Source organism: Lynx canadensis, chromosome B2, assembly GCF_007474595.2.
Source record: "Lynx canadensis isolate LIC74 chromosome B2, mLynCan4.pri.v2, whole genome shotgun sequence".
NCBI lineage: Eukaryota > Metazoa > Chordata > Mammalia > Carnivora > Felidae > Lynx > Lynx canadensis.
In genome coordinates this window covers 98246614-98264656 of record NC_044307.1, presented here as the reverse complement: position 1 = coordinate 98264656, position 18043 = coordinate 98246614, and the positions used below count along the sequence as shown (strand labels likewise).

Genomic DNA, 18043 nt, shown 5'->3' with positions numbered 1-18043 from the left:
ACACTGCTTGTGTGATTTTTGCCCCAAATGCCACTCCATTGTTGCTCTGAATTGTTAGTGAGAATCCAAAACTAGGAATAATTTTGCTTAAAAGTATTTTTGAAAAATTCTGATGAGGCCTTCTCTGAAAGGCATGGAAGTTTCAACCCAACTTATAGGGCTGTCTACAAATACTAACAAATATCAAAAACTACCTGCTATTGGGCACATAGGTGGTTCAGTCAGTTAAGCGTCTGACTCTTGATATCTGTTCAGGTCATGATCTCAGGGTCATGGGATTGAGCCCCAATTGGACTCTGTGCTGAGCATGGAGCCTGCTTGGGATTCTCACCCTCCCTTTCTCTCTGCCCCTCCCCAGTGCAGGCATGCTTGCATGCATGCTCTCTCTCTCTCCCTCTCTCACTCAAATTAAATAACCATTTAAAAGTAATAATAATAGGGTGCCTGGGTGGCTCAGTCAGTTAAGCATCTGACTCTTGATCTAGGTTCATGAGTTTGAGACCCACATTGGGCTCTGTGCTGACAGCAGGGATTCTCTGTATCCCTCTCTGCCCCTCCCCTACTTGCATGCAAGTGCTCTCCCTTGCTCTCAAAAATAAACTTAAAAAAATTTTTTTTAATTCCTCTTTAAAAAAAACAACCAGTCTCACTTTCCTCAGATATAGAGTTGTCTCCCTTATCATTTCCAGTAGTCTTAATTACATTTATTTAAATTATTTATATTTATTAGAATACTCATAAAACTTCTTGAGGCATTAGACAAAGTTCTAATGTTTTCTTTTCTTTTCTCAATGGAGAGAACATTAATTTATTTGACTTTAAGTAAAGACAGGCAGAATAAAAGTTTTACATTTAATGCTGATAACTCTAAAGACATGTCATTTTTATTAAACCAATAACCATGAATTAGCCTTAATACCAAATATTTTCCAAGATCATGTGAATTTAAAAAACGTCTGGGTTAGTTTCTATCTTTCTTTTAGAATGCCCAATTCTTATAAGTGCTAGCCTTTAAACCAATTAAATAGAGCTCTTTTACAAATTAATTTCAGCAATAACATCTGGAGATAGAGAAAATATCTCAAATTTACAATATACATGGACACACACACGATGCAAACAAAATCTTAAAGGCCCAATTTCAAATATCCCCCTTTTACAACACAAATCTAATTGCAAGATGGTATTACAATTAATGGATGTGGCCAACGGTGTTGCAAAAAAAGACTGCCCAATTTTGGAGAATACAGTCCAAAAGGTTGCATGTGGGGATCAAATTGTCACTTTCCATTTTCCAGTTAGAAAGTGGCTAGTTTTAAAAAAAAAAAAAAAAAAAAAAAAGAAAGTGGCTAGTTTTATTCAAAAAATACCAAAATCTACAGCAACAAAAAAACACATGAAGCCCAGAGTACTTCTGTGAAAATCAGTTCCTCCCCAAAAGTTGGGGTTTCACAGACTGAACCAAATGGCTCCCTAGTTTCTGGCTCCTCCCTAAAGATCAGAGCTTCACTGACTGAACCAAATGGCTTCCTAGTCAGCCTTTTCTTAAACAAGAAAGGAGGCTAAGAGAACCAAAACCCACTATTTGATGGCAACCAAATGGGAGTAAGAAATCTGAGAGCCGAACCAAAGGGAGAAAGAAATAAACTCACATGCTGTCCATCACACACGAAGTAGTCACCAAGAGACATCTGTCCAAACTGAACCCAAAAAAACATTTCCTTGCCACAAGAGTGAAAATTAGGCACCAAAGGTCAGAGGTACCCAGGTAGGTGGGACCCTAGGGACAGTTCCTAGAGCAAAGAACCTGTCACCTAGGCAGCTGCTTCAACCTGTCACGAGGCCCCCATCACCAGCGGGCGGCCAACAAACCACGCAGGGCCAGGCAAAAAAGTCTTGGCTAGCTTGCCAAATGTGTAACTGAACCCAGGTTTGGTTGCCCAACTTGCAGCAAAGACAATCACCAAGACACATCAAGTATGCAGCCAGAAAAGGGTTTGCTTGAGAGGTAGCCAAACAAGGAGATGAAGGAGCAAGCCTCAAATCCACCTCTCCAAAGGAGGAGGGAAATTTGAAGGCAAATGGAAAAGGTCTGGAGGAAAAGTTGCAGCTGTGCTTATTAGCTTGCTGCTGTAATTAGTCCCATTAACCCTTTGGTTACCAGTAAGTTTTGAAATTCCAAATGATAATTCTGAAAACAACAAAATCTTGATTTAATTAAAAAAAAATATATATGAGGGGCGCCTGGGTGGCGCAGTCGGTTAAGCGTCCGACTTCAGCCAGGTCACGATCTCGCGGTCCGTGAGTTCGAGCCCCACGTCAGGCTCTGGGCTGATGGCTCGGAGCCTGGAGCCTATTTCCGATTCTGTGTCTCCCTCTCTCTCTGCCCCTCCCCCGTTCATGCTCTGTCTCTCTCTGTCCCAAAAATAAATAAAAAACGTTGAAAAAAAAATTAAAAAAAAATAAAATTCTTAAAAAAAAAAAAAATATATATATATATATATATGAATACAGGTTCATAGCAAAGCCTTTGTTGTAAGATATAAATCCAAATACAGCCTTTACTTGACTTAACTAGCCATATAACTTCTGCAACCCTGGATTCATCATCTCCAAAATGGATGAGAATAATGAGAATTAAATGAGATAATATATGTAGAAAGCACTTAGCATACTGCATGTTATTGTGATGATGTTCCTTATATCTTAGTTTTCATAAATTATGATACATCCATAGAATTCTATTTCAACCATTTAAAATCAGGCAGTTCTAAATTGATTGATATGTAATGATCTCCAAGATATATTAAATGAAAAAAAAAGAAAGGTATCGAGGGGTGTGTATATGTTACCACTTCTATTTTGTTTTTTAAATACAGATGTTTATATGCATATATGTTTGTACATACACAGAATGTCTCTGGAAGAATACAAAAGAAACTAGTATTAGAGGTTGCCTCTGGGGAGGAAAATTAAGTGGCTAAGCGATAGGGGTGGAATAGTCTTAACATTTTACCATATTCTTTCTTGTATCATGTTTTTATTACCTATTCCAAAATAAAAATAATATTATGACCCAACCTTTATGCTACCAAAATATTTCATTATGTAGTAAATAGATTATGTGAAACTGCAAAAAACAAACAAACAAACAAACAAAAAAACCCTAAGGTGACTTAATCAGAGTTCTAGTATTAATTTCAACTCTATTGATGATAATAATGAAAGACTGATAAGGTTTTAACTAAATGAGCCAATGAGAGTTAATTGATTAAGACACAGAAGAAGGGGTGCTTGGAGATGAGAAAAAAATGGTATGTGGATGGAAGAGACAATAAGAATATCATTCATTCATTCATTCATTCAGAAAATATATCTTGCCCATCAGGTACTAAACACTGTGCTGAAGAAACAAGACACTTAGTCCTTGTTTTTAAGTGGCGCATAGTTTCATGAGAGTATATGAATATAAGCAGCAAAATCAGTATTCCTGGGACTCGGTTACTCACAGTATATGTTCATTCACTCCTGAACACTTAACAATTTGAATGAATGAATGAATGAATGAATGAGCAAGGCTGGTAACAAAATATACCCCACTAAGGCCTCTAGTGGCTTGAAAAGAACAAGAATTGATCACTCCATCTGAGAAAGCTTGCACATTTGTGTTCCCAGAATCCTGAGAGCCAGCAGGGCCCTCAGAAGTCCGAGGTTTGGCTTTTAGATCCAGGCCAGGGTCACCAGCCAGGAGAGTAGGTAAGGCGCAGGTGTAAGGGTCCTCAGCCCCCAATCCCACATTTGTATCCATTCAAGCCAGGCACTCCCACGCCTGGGCTCACCAGGTAGGTGTTAACTCTCTGAAAGCCTGAAGGGAACAAACTCTGAGTTGACCTCTGACCTCAAAAATGTAAGTTGCTCTGGGTCAGTTTCCTCAGTGCTCAGGGCTCCTTCATGGGCAGCCAGCCAAAGACAAGAGAGGCTGAAACTCCTCTCCAGGGACCCTTAGCTCCGAAAACCGTGAAACCAGGAGGCAACTGGGAGAGGTAAGAGGGTGACTGACCCGAGGCTTCCCCGGTCATATGCAGTCGGCTCGGGCTACTCATGGCACAGTCACTGACCTTTCCAAAAGGTGTTTCCAGGGGCGGTGGCCGGAGGGGCGAGAGCAGCAGCCCAGGCCCCGCACCCAACACATCTCCCTCTCAGCCGGCTCTGCACTAAGCGCAGTGTAACCAAGGGCGACCAGGAGGCCGCCATCTTGAGCTCTGTACAAAGGGAGGAAGAGGAAAACTTTATTGAAACCCAAAAGAGAAACGGTGGCACAGACAAACCAAGCCGTGCTCACAGAAGGCTACGCAGGAAAGAACGAAAGGAAGCAGAGGAAGAACGCGACCTCCGGTAGCAAGAGGACCGGCTAGACTCGGGTGCCCTTCCGTCCTTCCGGGCGCTGCCAGACAGACTACGACTCCCAGCATGCAATGCGGCAGCGCCGGGGGCGGAGCAGAGCGAGGGGAGGGACAGGCTTGGGGAGAAGGGCGATCCTGCGCCCAGAGCCAGCCCACGTCCGTGGCACTGGATCCTAAAACGTTTTCAGGAATTGGAACGTGGAACGCGGTAGTGACGTACGGTCACGTCACCACCCCTGAGCATTTTTCGGTTTGCGTACCTGACCGAGATTTCGAAACCTAAGTAAGATGTAGGTGACCCAGTGGGCACTCATGTTTTAATGAAATATTGATGTTTACCTGGTCACACCTCCCTAAATGGTAGCCCTAATTCCTTTGCCTCCAGCGTCCGACTCATCTTTGCCAGAGTACCTGAAATGAGCACCTTCCACTTTTTCTTCCTATATTTGAATAGCATAAATCATTTTCAATATGGCATACACTCAAATGTTTTTAAAGAGTGTATAACTGGCATAGGAAAGCCAATGGCCCAAGATGGACAATGAGTGGATGGAGTGGCCATGGGATAGTGTGTCCAAAGAGGAATTTCTCTTAAGTGATTGCCCTAATTTGATTAAACAAAAAATGTTTGAGTTATTATAAGTGTATTGAGAGTACAAATTCCTGTCCAGAAGAGGCTGGCAATCCATCAGCAGGGATGAAAAAAAGCAACAAAAGATTCTGCCAGATGTTATGGAATCAATGAAAGGAGAACACTTAAGGAGAGCACTTTGGCTGGGAAATCAGGAGGGCATTCTGGAAGCTTTACTTTTATCAAGAGATGAAGACCTTCCAAGAACAGGAAATAGAGTGAACCAAGGCAGGCAGGCAAGAAAGTATGAATTACAGAAAGGATAAAGCCACATTTCGATTGAGTGAAAATTAAAAAGACTACACTAGAAAGAGTTCCAGGAAGTCAAACAATTCATCCACAATGGAAGATTCCTAAGAAACAGGAAAAAGAGCACAGCATAGAATAATAATTTGGAAACTCTCTACTGTCAAATTGTTTATGGAAAAGTTATTTTGATTGTATCTTTCAAAATAAATTTTCACTATTTGATATCTATCTTAAGTTGTATTGTCTGACATGACAAACTATTCCTCCATGCTATAGTGAACATTTCTTTTTTGCATTTAATACTATTAATTTGGAGTGTGGCACTTCGTAAAAGATCTTTTGAAAAAAACCTATTCTTCCTTGATTTACATATTTATCACATTCAAGATTTTCAGAGAGTATCTGTGTGTCATTTTGTTTGCTCTGGAAAAATAGCTGCTTGCCTTAGTCAATGATATTACTTTAAATTTTTTTAATAATTTTTTTTAACATTTATTTTTGAGAGAGAGAGAGAGAAAGCACAAGCAGGGGAGGGGCAGAGAGGGAGGGAAACACAGAATCTGAAGAAGGCACCAGGCTCTGAGCTGTTAGCACAGACACTGTATTTGAACCCATGAACCATGAGATCATGACCTGGGTCAAAATTGGACACAACGGACTGAGCCACCCAGGTGCCCCTGAAATTACTTTTTATTAGAGATTCCAACAGCTTAACAATTATGGAAGTGAAATAAGCACTCGTAGACAGTTTAATGCCAAATTGGCGGGAATATCTACAGGAAATTTTCACATGGCTGTGCAAGTGAACAGAAACATAGCAAATAAACTTTATTGTGTGCCAGTATTGCGTGCCAGTATGAGGTAACTTAGATTACATCTGTTGTATTCAAGAGAATTCATTATGACCAGAAGAATAATTAAGTAGCCATTATAAACCATTTTATTAAAACATCAATCCTGTGCTCCTGCAGTTCCTGCAATTGCTAAAACAAATTAAAAAAGCAAAAATAACCCTGAAAGAAATTCATTGAACATTATCAGAAAAAGTAATAGAAGGAAATCAGAAAATCAGAAAGCATTATTTTGTCCTTATTTTTAAAATCTCCCTAAAGAAAATGCCAAGTGGTGTTGGCATCTAATCTCATGGTCAAAACCAAACGAAAAGAACCCAGATGACAAATAAAGTAATGAAGGAAATGGGAAAGAAAGTAGTCAATAGACAACATACTATATAGAAATCATAAATTATATTTGGGTTCTGATTTTGTCACTAAATTAAACTCTCCCTTTGTTTTCCTTATCTATAAAATTAAGATAATGTCTATCCTAGCTACCATCCAGAGGTTTTGTGAGAATTAAGTGAGATAATGTATATACATAAAGGGTTAATCATATACACTTATAAACAGAAACTGAAAGAGGATAAGGTCAAAATATAAAATAATGAGTCTAGGACAGCATAGATTCATGATATCCAAGAATTATAAAAATAAGGAATGTACTCTTAAGCTTGCAAAAGGTAGGGAGAATTTTTTTAAATAAATAGAAGAAAGTTCTACTGAACCTTAATACTTCAAGTAGCAAATTTATGAAACTCATTAAAAGCAAAAAAAAAATCAGGATGATAATCCATAATAAATATGGGTGATTTGGAATATTTAGTTCTTCTCCAACTCTAATACACTATGATTTTTCATCCCTAAGTTCATGAGGTTGCCATTTTAGAGTGCCTTTTAGCCACTGTCAGAGACACACTGTAGAGGAACAGATATAATAAGCCATTGGCAGGAACTAGCTAGGATCCCAGTATAAATCTAACACTGTTATTATTGTTGTTCTAAAACCAATTCCTTTGAAGGAAGAGGATACCCTAATACATGATTCCCACTTCCACTATCCTATCTGTAGCCCTCTCCATCTCAGTAGATGGCAACTGGAAGGCTACTCATAAGAGAGTTATCCTCTTCCTCTCTCATCCCACATCCAGTCCAACAATGAATTTGTAGCTTCACCTTAGAAAGTGTTCAGAATCCCATTACTTTACACCATCAACATTGCTACCGCCATATTGGTCTAAGTCACCATCACCTCCCTCCTGGATTGCTGCAGTTACCTTCCAATTGGTCTCTTCACTTCCATTCTTGTCCCCTACAGTCCATCCTCCACACAGCAGCCAGATTTATGTTTTACTTTATTTTAAAGATTTTGTTTAGGGGTGCCTGGGTGGCTCAGTCAGTTAAGCGTCTGACTTCAGCTCAGGTCATGATCTCACCGTTTGTGGGTTCGAGCCCCGCATCGGGCTCTGTGCTGACAGCCCAGAGCCTGCAGCCTGCTTCGGATTCTGTGTCTCCCTCTTTCTCTGCCTCTCCCCTGCTCATGCTATTTCTCTCTCTGTCTCTCAAAAATAAATAAACGTTTAAAAAAAAAAAGATTTTATTTTTTTAAGTAAACTCCTTACCCAACATGGGGTTTGAACTCACCACCACATGATCAAGAGTCACATGCTCTACCAACTGAACCAACCAGACTCCCCCAGATTTGTTTTTAAAATTTTAAGTTGAATCATGCCATTCTTGTGTTTAACATCCACTAGAATGCCTTCCCCTGTCACTCAATTGTTCAAACATCCTGCAAGACCTCATGACTTGGACCCCAACTGGCTTTGTGATCTCATCTCAAGCCCCTCTCCCTTACCCTCCTTCAGTCCATCCGCATTGGCTTTCTTACTATTCCTGGAACTCACAAGCCTGCTTATCACCCCAAAGCTTTTGCATTTCCTATGCCTTCTCCTGGAATGTTCTCCTCCCAGATATCTACTTGGTTCACTTCTTCATGTCCTTACTTCCTTATATCTTCTCAGTTAAGGCCTTCCCTAGTTACCTATGTAAAATTACAGTCTCACCCTGCACTCCTTTTCCTCCTTCCCAGCTTTATTTTCTCCACAACAGTTACTCTCATGGCATAATACACACTGTACAAATTTATTAGTTTATTATCTGCTCTTCTTAGAATTTAAGCTCCATGTGAACAGGAATTTATGTCTGTTTTGTTCACTGTTATATCCCCAAAGTTTAGGAGAGTACCTAGATTAGCAGACACTCAATGTTTGTTGAATGAATAAGCAGTCTTAATAAAAAATACAAAATTTATTGTTTTAGTCTCTGCAAAAAAGCAAATAACCTGCTTCATGAAATCAGTTATACTCCTCATATTTTGAGCCCATTTTAAAGATTTATTAAAAACACCATCAAACTCAGTATCACAGAAGTGGAATACAAACAAAGAGCACTTATTTTCCACTTATTTATTTATTCGCTGATTTGTCATTACACATAGATCCTCATAATTACAGCTCCTCATAATTACAGGTTCTTCTAATTTGTAACAAAGAAATACTTCAGAGCTATAAGAAACACTATGATTCATTCAAAGACACATAAGGAATGATTTAAAACCATAATAACTCATTTTATAAAGTAGAATCAAATATCTAGCTTCTAAATTGCAACATTTGTATTTAAAAGATTCTGAACCAAGGGGTGTCTGGGTGGCTCAGTCAGTTGACCATCGGGCTCTTGATTTCCAGCTTGGGTGATGATCTTGCAGTTCACGGGTTTGAGCCCCATGTTGAGATTCTCTCTGTCTCCCTTTTTGCCCCCCCCCCATTCGCTTTCTCTCTCTCTCTCTCTCTCTCTCAAAATAAATAAACTTAAAAAAAAAATACAAAGATTCTGAACCAAAAATATAATTTCAGGGGTGCCTGGGTGGCTCAGTCGATTAAGCTTCTGACTTCGGCTCAGGTCATGATCTTACGGCTTGTGGGTTCTTGCCCCACGTTGGGCTCTGTGCTTGCTGACAGCTCAGAGCCTGGAGCCTGCTTCGGATTCTGTCTCCCTCTCTGTCTCTGCCCCTCCCCCGCTCATGCTCGCGCTCTCTCTCCCTCCCTCTCTCTCTCAAAAATAAATAGACATTAAAAATTTTTTAAATATAATTTCAGTTACTTAATTTCAACAAACTAATCAAACATGGTTAAGTACCCTACTAACTATGGAAACTTCTAAACACAATATACAGTACCTACTTCAGTAACATAAATTTACATAAAGTATAAATTTTGTCTCAAGCAGTCCATTCCTTCTAGTAAGAATTATATATTTGCGGGGCGCCTGGGTGGCGCAGTTGGTTAAGCGTCCGACTTCAGCCAGGTCACGATCTCGCGGTCCGTGAGTTCGAGCCCCGCGTCAGGCTCTGGGCTGATGGCTCGGAGCCTGGAGCCTGTTTCCGATTCTGTGTCTCCCTCTGTCTCTGCCCCTCCCCCGTTCATGCTCTGTCTCTCTCTGTCCCAAAAATAAATAAAAACGTTGAAAAAAAAAATTAAAAAAAAAAAAAAAAAGGGGTGCCTGGGTGACGCAGTCGGTTGAGCGTCCGACTTCAGCCAGGTCACGATCTCGCGGTCCGTGAGTTCGAGCCCCGCGTCGGGCTCTGGGCTGATGGCTCAGAGCCTGGAGCCTGTTTCCGATTCTGTGTCTCCCTCTGTCTCTGCCCCTCCCCCGTTCATGCTCTGTCTCTCTCTGTCCCAAAAATAAATAAACGTTGAAAAAAAAAATTAAAAAAAAAAAAAGAATTATATATTTGCTAACTTTCCAACAAAAGTTACCATTTTTCCCCTTATTGAAACATTGTTTAACCTGTAACTAAAGACTACCAAGACAAAATACTTGAAGTCAAGTCCAGGGCTCAAATCTTTATTTAGTTCCTTTCCACTTACTTTCAACAACAGATTAAAAATAACTTGTTCTGTTTGTTTTTCAGTTTCCAATATCCTTTACTGGGATATTCTTTTTTTTTTTTTTAATTTGAACCACATGACAAGTCTGTATTTACCTATATCTTTCCTCCTTAAGTGTTCCTTACCTAAACTTTGAGGGTAGAGTGGAAGCTTTCCTTATATAATTTCTCCACATGCCCTCTCTGCCATCTTTCTTTTTAAAAGAGCAGCGACCCCCAACCAATTCTAACCTCCTTCAACTCCACATGCAAATTTGTAATCTGGTAGCCACCTTCAATTAGTTTCTGTTCCTCATCCCTCAAATCCAGTCTTTCACCAGATATGCCTGAATCCTATAATGTTAATATGACTTAAATCCATCCATTATCATTGGATCTTCCTCCTGTCTTTCCAAGGCTAAATGCAGCCATTTCCTAATTGGCTACATCTCTTTCTCCTCCATTCCAGCCTGCTGTCAGATTTGTTTCCAAAAATATGATCTGACCACATCCCATCACACAATCTAAACCTGCAATGCCTTCCTACTATCTACAGAATGAAATAAAATTTCTTTATTATAAGCCTTTGGAAAATCAAACTCTGGCCCCTACCTAACTTACCATTTTCTCCTGTCAGTCAAATGACTTAGACTCAGAAAACATGTACTGGGCGATTTACCAAATATCTCATTTGTTTTCATGAAACTTTCTCTATATTATTTTAGAAAAACTGGAAAACTGATCCCAGCCCCAACTCCCTACCCCCTTCTTTATTTTCTAAGTATGTTCTGGTATTTTGTGTAATTAGAAAAAAAGATCATATTAATAAAATAATTACAAAAACAACTTACAAAAAAAATTGAAATTGAGTACTTCCAGGGCAATTCCAAGGATGTTCCAGGTTTAATACTGCATACGTGTTCAGCATTCATCTCACACACACACACACACACACACACACACACACACACAACATTCACATAGATGGACTATGGACTATTCACGTGGATATCCAGACTTAGAAAAAATAACTTACCCAAGATAACACAGGTATTACTCCTTCTTGAAGTTAACTGACTAGTAATAGAGGCTGAAAGCTTGTCTATTCAATGAGCTAGTTCTTCAAACAGCCCTTAAATCAGATCTATATATAGACAAAAAGAAAGTAGACCATGCTACATAGAATTTTGATTGACACTCAGTGATGGTCATAACAAATCTAGTTTTGTCAGTTGGTTTAGTTGGTGGATGCAATACAGGCAACCAAATAGACCAAATGTTTTTCAGTTCTATAGACTGCATATTCTAAGGAATATAAGTTGGCCTGAAATGCAGCCAATATTTAAAACTCAAAGATGCAATCATAAAATTGTATGAACTCATTTGTTTGAATAAATATTAGTACTTGCAGCAGATGATTAGTCTCAGAATTAGCAATGATTTGACCTAGACTTCAAAGGAATCAGCTGGGTATTTCTTTTGTTTTGTTTTACTTTCGATTGGACATCTTGGGGAGATTACTTGGATAAGTTTTAAATCAAGGTGAGTTTTATTTACCCAACTTTACTGACAACAGAGAAGTTCCTAATCTAGACTCTCTAGATGATAAAACTTGAATATCTGTTAATCATAGGACATATCTAATTCAAGAAGGGTTCATTCCAAAGTTGAGTATCTTCTGCCAAAACCAAGACTGTGCAGAAAACTAAGGGAACAGATGAGGAAAGTGTCATGAGACCTCTAATGTCTATACACACCAATTGTAAGGGCCCAATTTTCCCAGCATGTATCTCACTTAGGCCAAGCAATTCTCATCAACTTCAAAGGGAGAGATGTGCATCCACAGACCCAAGTTTGCAGTATCCAGGGCTTACTCAGCAGGAATACATACTATAATTTATGGTACCAGGCTTAATTTCTTTAGTCCAAATCAACTCAGCTGGATTTTGAAGCTTGAGTTCTTACAAATAATCAACTGTCCCTTAAAATATTAAATTCCTTTGGCTTTATTTTACACATCAGTCCTGTTGATTACCTAGGATATGCCATAGTTTGAGTTTATACATTGATATGCAAGACTTGTAATACACAGCTATATACTATATTACTCTGAAGCATTATAGTATCAGATTACCAGAATTTATTCTGGAGGTAATTTTATGCATAGCAAAGAGAGAAGCAGGAGATATAATTTGCCATGTTTGCTGTTCAACAATTTTTTAAAAATATAATTCTGTTTACAAGTACTGTTTTTCAGCTTTAATTTGATACTTTACTACCAGGTAAATTATCTTCTAATGTAATTACTTTTATATAATAATTATGATCTTGAAAGTCTATGAAGTGATTAAAGGGCATTTTCTAAGAAATAGATTTCTGGATTTAAATTATGCAATTTTTCTGCTTAGAGTTTTGGTGTTATCTAATTCATTATTATCATTATTACTATTACTATTATTAAATAGTTATGAAATGACAAGTATAGAGATAACCTTTACAAATACCTGAGACTTTAGGTCTAAAATGTTTTTAATTGCAGATTTCAAAAGTTGACACAAGTATATCCCCCTTATCTTTTTTTTTTTTTTTAGCATTTATTAGTTTTGACTCACTCTAGCATGTTATACACATCAGCACCTGTGCCCATTTAGCAAAGAATTTCAGTACAAATCATTTTTGAATTGAATAGACATCTCTATGAAGCATTGCAATTGTTGCAATATTTTTAGAAACTGAAACAAGGAAATAAACAACTTCAGTAAAAGTGATTTAAATAACAAATAACGTATCTTTATAAACAGCTTATCTCCTTGAGAACAAAGAATAAACAAGGAGACAAGGTTTTTTTTTCTTTCCACTATTAAAGCAGATCACAATATGAATGGGTGAAATGTCATGAATAATTGGAGAAAATCACAGAGTAATCTTCGGCAAAAACATCTGATTTATTTAAATTGTCGCTGTTTGTCTTATTAGAACCTTTATTTAACCTTGTTATCCACAATGCAGTATCCAAGCTGGTTTATCAAAAATATACTTTGGAACTAACCATATTTTGAAAATTGTGACTTTCTCAAATGTAAGCTATAGTAGTGTAAACCTCCTATGACAGCTGTCTTACTTGGGACCTAATTAATTGACATTACCTTACACTGAAATGCCTGTGACCAATGTTTTGAATCTAAAACAACAGTAAATAAATCAAGGCTTTGAAAAATTCTGTCAATAGATTTAAGCTCAGGTTTCTGGTCAAGAGGATCATCAAGCTTTCCACTACTAGATTTCATCTAGATACAACATTCACTATCCTCTGCTCACAAACCTAGCCACATAAGATCAGTCATTCCCGATAATGGCATTCAGGGCCTCATCCTATGAATTTCCATCCATGTTCTTTCTTTCCAGATAAATCGATTTCCTTACAGACTCCTACATAGATTTCAGGGCTTAGCATGTGTCTAGCACTGCTTTAATTGCTTTACAAATATTAACTCTTTCAATGCTCATAACCACCTTGTAAGGTAGGTACTATTATTTTCCTGATTTTATACATGAAGAAATGGAGGCAGTGACAAGCAAAGTACCTTTTGTAGGGTTACACAGCTATAAGTATTTTGCCCATCTCCTCTCATGAACCCTGATTAAATAGAATTGATTTGCTCATAGTATTGTCTTCCAGTCAGACACATTTATATAGCCAAGAGATATTTATAATACAAAAACATATCAGAATAGTAATATTTAAATCATGCTAGTATTATGCATAATGGATAGGATAGGCTAGAGAAAATAAGGAAGTACGAGATCTTTGCAGTCTAACATCAACCAAAACTAAGCTATGGCAGGGGAGTCAGGGGTGGACAAAAAGTAATATTTACAGCAAAAAGGATTTAAATATTAGAGATACTGTGTAAGGGCAAATAGGATGAGACCAATTTTAGACATGTTGAGCTTGAATTAGACAATAAGACAACAAATGGAAAGAGCATATGGATATCTGTGTGATATCTGTGTGGATATCTGTGTGGTGTGATGCATGGTAAGTATTGTAGTGATACACCCACTCCAAGTTGAGATCTTTATAGATTTGGGAGCATTAGAGTGGATCAAGCCCTGGTCCAGCAGGTTTGGTCAAGCTCTCTACCAAACCCAACCCACAGGTCCTGGACAAATATATCTCTTATGCAGATATGTTTCCAAATGAGTAGTCAGAAGAGTTTACTTCTTTTGCAAATACAATTAGGAATCAACCTGGTATGCTTGGGAGTGTATGTCCTGGTGCCTAAGATCTTTCACTAGAACACTAGCACCAATCCACAGATATTTATTTGCCAGGCCCTCCATGTTCCAATAAGAGTTGTGGTGCTGTTTGTATCCTGACATCCTCCTTTGACTTGGCATCTCACAAACTTTTGGTCTGAACAGTTTTCAATTGTTAGTGCGGTACTTTTGTAGGGTCAAGCAGGGTAAATATTTTTCAAGTCCATTCACTTTTCTACATTCCCACCATTAACCATCTTAGTTCTGCCGAAGTGACCTTTCTAAACTAAAAATCAAATCAAATCACTCCTATTCAGTGGTTTCCTTTAGAATGCCTTTAGATAACATCCAGAACCATATACATGGACTGTATGGTCCTCATGGCCTTGTCCCTCTGGCCTTAGTCCTTTCTATTCCCTTTTCATTCCAGTAGCACTGAACTATGTGTAGCTCCTGAGCTATGCTCTTTCTTTCCTCTGGGCCCCTGCATGTTTATCTCTATCTCCAGAAGGCACCTCCTACACACATGCACACCCCATCACAGGCACCTTGGCCGTCAGACGCCAACTTTCTGTCTTAGTCTTCTTGCCACTTCCTTCTGGCATTCTTCCCTTACTACCCTCAAGACTGGGCAATACAGCTCTTATCACACCCCACTCACATGGCTTGTTCATTTTTATGTCTCTATGACCATTCTGAAAGATCCTGGAAGCAAGAACTGTGTCTTGTGTACCACCTTCCCTCTTCTCCATGCTCCTCCTTCCCCTAGCACCAAAAACATTGGTTTATTGTGGATGCTCAGTGCATATTTGTCACATGAATGGCCAGAAGGACCTAAAAGTCCAAAGAGGAACATATCTGTTCACCTAAAGAGACCATATGATGCCACTGTTTCTGGAATGGGACTCGCTCCCCACCCCACAAATTCATCAACTAATCTTGCATTCTTGAAATTCTCTAGATCTTTGCTACTCATTGTGGTCTGGAGACCAGCAGCATTGGCATTACCTGGACCTTGTTAGAAATATAAAATCTCAGACTTCATCCTGGAACTCCTGGATCAGAATCTGCATTTTACAAGGTCCCCAGGTGATCTGTATGCACATTAATATTTGAGAAACACTGCTCTAGATAACATTGGTAGTTTTTTAGTCAGAAAGTTGGTAATCCTGGTTTCCAGTGCTCCCACAGCTGAGGACTTATTTTTGCCCTGATCCAGGTGTATACCAAGCTTGCCTGTCCTTACATGTTTGAAATAAGTTACTTTGCATGTCAGGGGCCCTATTGCAAAAGGCATCCTGTACCTGCCCCTCCCCGGCCCTGAAATCAACCACTCAACTAAAAACAGGAATAGCTCCTTGTCATGGCTGCTTCTGACTTCTAGACATTGAATCCAGCACTGTCTATCAGAAGAATCTCTCCTTTCCCAGGAATAGGACTTATATCCCTGATGTCTGAGCAGTCTTCAGCCATTGGTTGGGAGCAGCTCATGGGAAATGTGGCCTTGGAGCAAATGCAGTAATGAATTTCAGAGCACAGCAGCTGAGGCCATAGGTTAATTATGTTTCCTGAGGCTGGAGATCTGAGAGGCACATTCTCATGGCTACCACAAAGAGAATGGAGAAGATATAGGAAAAAAGGAATAATTAGTGGAGAAGAATTTGAAAAAAACAAAAGAGAGTGGTTCTGATGTTAATACAACCAGCTGGACACTGCCTGCTTTACCAAAACAGAAGAGGCACTAAATAAAAAAAAGGGGGGGGGGCAGAATTATTTGTTTTGGAAGAGATATTTTGTACAGGATCTCAGGGTGGGAATTAAGACTCCTCAAAGGGCATGCCTAAAACACAGCAGGTGGTTACTAACCTGCCTGCTGACACTTAGAGTCACTTTACCCATAGGTTTTCTTTGTTGAGTGGGGTATGAAACCAGGGCCTGCCTGGCTAGCTCCAGTTCCAGGAACACTTAGCCTCTTTAAATAAAACTGTAAACAAATATACAAAGAAAATCAGTGTTAAGATGTATTTAGCTAAAGTATAAGCCTCCCAGAGACTCCAAACTCTTAGACTGTTTAAGGAGCAACCACATGCTGATCTCCTTGACTGTGGAAGTAGAGAGGTTAACCTCTGAGAGTAGAAGGATCTGTCTGATGTGCAACTAGAACAGAGTAACATCATCTCCAAAGCCTCTGATTCTCCAACACCAATTCAGTGTCCAACAATTCAAATCCATTCTGACACAAACTGCCTGAACACTTCAGACACCAGCCTATGCCAACGGGGTGCCAAAGCTATCCACTTCTGCCCCGTCAACTACACATTTGGGGCTTTCTCATAATCTCCTCCCTCTCAGGTTTGATAATTCAACTCAAAGATATCAGAAAAACACTTTCCTTATGCTTGCTGGTTTGTCCCTTCCATTTGGCTCAGGAACAGCCAAATGGAAGAGATGCATAGGGCAAGGTCTGGGGAAGAGATGTGTGGAATTTTTATTTCCTCTCCTGCCTGCCACCTTCCAGAAGATGAGGGTAGGGGAGGGGGTTAACATTTCCCATCCTCTCCTCAAGTATTTGGTCTTTCTGGTGACCAGCTCCCATCCTGAAGCTATCTAGGGGACCTGCCCTGACTCACCTCATTAACATAAACTCAGGTGTGATCAAAAGGGGTTCCTTAGAAATAACAAAAGACACTCCTACCACTCAGAAAATTCCAAAGGTTTTAGGAACTCAGTGCTAGGATCCAGGGATAAAAACTAGTATATTTTTTATTACACCAGATACAGTCTCAGGTACAGGAATGAATGAGAAATACAATTCTCATGTGACTTTAAGTGTAATAATACAACCATCTCCAGGCACCTGGGTGGCTCAGTCGGTTAAGCATCTGACTTCAGCTCAGGTCATGAGTTTAAGCCCAGCATTGGGCTCTGTGCTATTGATCCTGCTTCGGATCTTCTGTCTCCCTCTCTCTCTGCTTCTCCCCCTTGCATTCTCTCTCTCTCAAGAATAAATAAACATTAACAAAAATTAATAACCAAACCATCTCAAATCATTGAGTAAATAATAGATTTTTAAAAAATAGATTGCTTAATAAATGGTGTAGGAACAACTAGGTAGTCAAATGGGGGGAAATTTAGATCCATACTTATACTAAAAGAAATACTAGATACATCAAATATATTTTTTAAAAACTATAAATATTCTAGAAAAAAACGAATTTTTTTTATAAGATGAGGGGGACTTTCTAAGCATGCTTCAAAACTCAGAAGCCCATAAAAGATTGATAAATTCCACTACATAAGTTATATACAGAGTACATGGTAAAAACCGTTATCGGCAGAGTCAAAAGTTAAACTGAGGAAGATGTTTGCAATTTATATCACATGAAAGGGTTACCTTTTAATATTTAATAAACTCCAACACTAAAAAAAGGAAGTCAATGGAAAAATGGGCAAAGAATTTGAACATGTACATCACCAAAAAAGGAAATATGAATAGCTTATAAACATATGAAGAGATGCTCAACTGTGCTCAGTTGAATAAGGAATATGCAAATAAAAATACCATTTAGATTAGTGAAGATTAAAAAGTTTTATAACACTTCATGTTGGTGAAGGTATGGACAAAGAGGTACCTTCGTACATTGCTGAACAGGGTGTAAGCTGGTTAAACCTGTACAGAGGAAATTTTGCAATATCTCTGATAAGTATCTATACCTGTATATCCTTTAGACCC

The 18043-nt window shown here is 38.8% G+C and overlaps 1 protein-coding gene across 2 annotated transcripts in view; it reads right to left on the bottom strand.

The window, feature by feature from the left end:
* The window catches only part of AFG1L (AFG1 like ATPase), a 200771-nt gene extending 196305 nt beyond the window's left edge, over positions 1–4466 (bottom strand). The window contains exons 1-2 of one of the 2 annotated variants that reach the window (XM_030316082.1): positions 4391–4466; positions 4119–4262 (exon numbers count right to left, since the gene is read on the bottom strand). In XM_030316082.1, the coding sequence (XP_030171942.1) occupies positions 4119–4254 (136 nt within the window). In that variant the 5' untranslated portion in view covers positions 4255–4262; positions 4391–4466. The remainder of the gene's footprint in view (positions 1–4118; positions 4263–4390) is intronic. The other variant, XM_032593233.1, reaches the window with a different exon arrangement.
* Between the last annotated feature and the right edge of the window lie 13577 nt (positions 4467–18043).